At 37.7% G+C, this 2,635-nt stretch overlaps 1 protein-coding gene across 1 annotated transcript; it reads right to left on the reverse strand.

Moving 5' to 3' along the window:
• Window positions 1-1,768: 1,768 nt before the first annotated feature.
• LOC118755841 lies at window positions 1,769-2,632 on the reverse strand (the record flags this gene model as incomplete). The annotated part of the gene is made up of 3 exons (XM_036490649.1): window positions 1,769-1,866; window positions 1,926-2,122; window positions 2,190-2,632. Coding segments are annotated over 3 exons (738 nt in total), but the record flags the coding sequence as incomplete, so codon positions are not given.
• Window positions 2,633-2,635: the final 3 nt, after the last annotated feature.

Consider the following 2,635-nt stretch of genomic DNA (forward strand, 5'->3'; position numbering starts at 1 on the left):
GTACCTACCATTTTTCACCGTAAGTAGGGTATTTACAATCTATGCATCCGTGCTAAGTTTCAGGTCCCCAGCATAATTGGTTTTAGAGATATAGTGGTTTTCACATTTTAGTCTATATGTCAGATGCCACGCCACCTATGTATCGGGATTAACATTTCTGGATTAGAGGAAGTTATAACCTTTAAATCAGTGTACGTATAATTGAAATCGAGCGGACGGTGCTTTTAAAAAAGGGATTGCAAAATTTTCTTGTGGCGTATTTATTTATAGAAGGTAGTTTAAATATAATTATCTTGAAATAAACATAATTTTTTTTTGGTGATACTTGGAGTAAATGACTTATGACCTTTTCGTTAAATTTTTGTCATTAAAAAATTCACTTGAATATTTCGTTATATAAATACTAATGAGTTGAACATATTAAAAAATTTTAAATTTCAACCTTATGTAGAGCCCACATGCAGAAGAAAAACCCCATTTTGCAAAACTTTAAACTTTAGCATTAACTTTTAACTTTGCAGAGAGCTTCCTCAACTAGCACTTTACCACTGATCATAGGAACAGGTGCAAAAGGTCGGAACCTGTCTTGGACATACTTCGATAGCTGAAACAGCACTTTAGGCAACCGAAGGAATTAAAACCCCAAAATTTGGGCAGAAAATATCACTGTTCGTTGGCCTAATTCTTTCAACAATTTACTTCTTCCAACTTTAGAAACCATCCCCTCTATTCTTATAGTCACAAAACTTACCTCATCACTGTTGTGGTTTCTAGTGCGCCACAAAATGTGCCATAAAAATTCGATTTTGAGTCCTAGAAAAATACACAAAAAATTAAAAATTTTTGTTGTTGTGGCTACACTGCAGATTTTTATGGAAAATACAGAGCCTAGAAATATGTAGTACCACCAGTACCAGTAGTAAACTACGTGTCAGTCAGTGGCGGACGCACGGGGTGTGTTTTAATATGGCGCATATGTATGTATAATATGGCGTCTATGTCCTGGCAAAGTGTATGAATTTGTATACAATTTGTTTATAGTTAAGTGGTAAATATTTTTAGGCTCCATTTTCTGCATAAAAATCCGCAGAGTAGTAGTGGCATATATTTTGCAGCGGCAAACTTCAAGGCACGGTAAAAATCACAGGAGTGATAAGCTAAGGTTTGTGACTTTGTTAGAATACGGTTGCATAACTGAAAATACTCTCGATTACGCGACGCATTTAACAGTGAAGGCTGAAGTACTATGCACTAAGGTCCTTGAGCTACAAGTATAGCCGCTATCTATCTGTGGATAAAAAAAAAACCTAAAGATATATCAGAGCAGAGGAACATATCCTGGAATATTCCGGTAAAACAACAAGGTATTCTCCGAAACAGTGGACACCTTGCTCAACACATACCACCGACCACCTCAATTTAAAATTTTCGAAAAATCAAGATCATTAGCAACGGTTCTAAAATAGTTAACATTAAACTATGTACTAGGATTTAAAAATGACTGCCTCCCAGTAATTTCATCTATATAACTTTAAAATATGAGCACCCGGACCCCGTACATCACCACGCCAAAGTTAACCTTTCTGCTGTAAACACTAAATTGTGGCTCGTTTTTGAAAATGCATATTTAGTACTCTATTCTTGCTCTTGAAATCATTTATTGGCAAAAAGGTCGAATGGCCCTTAATTGAGTATACAATTTTGTGGGCTTCATAAAATGGATAAATCATTTTAAATTCGCTTGGAGTACCGTTACGGATTTTATTTTTTAGCCTGAAGCTTTAATGCGATATTCAATGCTGAAACCAGTTTCCATGGGACTCCATTGTTCATCGCTGGAGAAATACAACAAAAAAGGTCCAGAGCCTGAAAAATAGAGAAAAAATGTTTTTTATTTAGAATAATAAGAAGAATCAAAATCTTACCCAATAAAACTTGTCCGGCCGCCAGCCCTTGACCACAAAAGTAGGTTGGTTGATGTGCTGTATTATCCGCAAAGTTTGAATTAGGTAACATAAGATAATCGCTTTGACGTCCTTCCGTGGCAATGGGCGGACGACAGGCATCGTTGTAGTATTCGTTAGGCAACTCGAACGACAGCGAAAACTTTTTCACAGTATACCTTAAGCGAACAAAAACAGAATTAATAATCAGCGACCAAACATTCATATTTTCTTCTTCGAACCTACTCAATATCTTTGGCACCTGTAGCGGCCTTAATACAAATCGTATACTTCAGATTGGACATGTAGTAAGTATTTATGCCATCGCGGAAATTGAAGCTGCTAATGACTCCTTCTGGCTTAGTGTGGTATTGATCACAGCCAGCGGGTGCCAGTAACTCCAAATCATTGATAAATCGCGAAAACAGGTTACGCCAGTCCAGCAGATTATTCACCACGCCGCCGATGAGTGGCGGTAACCCGTCAGCTAGGTGACTATGCGAAGGTGGACACTCCAGTTGCTCCACAATCAAATGCCAAGCGGTTTGTGTCGAACGCGATAGAATATTAAAATCTAGTACTGTGGCATCCGCAGTGAATGGCAAGTAAATGTGTTGACCGGTATTGTCGCCACATAAGGTAAAACGGCCAGCTGTGAAAGAGTCTGTGCATGTCAAGGTGTTCGTAATGGA

The sequence above is a fragment of the Rhagoletis pomonella genome, unplaced genomic scaffold (genome assembly GCF_013731165.1).
Source record: "Rhagoletis pomonella isolate Grant_MI unplaced genomic scaffold, Rhpom_1.0 Rhpom_scaffold_07634, whole genome shotgun sequence".
NCBI lineage: Eukaryota > Metazoa > Arthropoda > Insecta > Diptera > Tephritidae > Rhagoletis > Rhagoletis pomonella.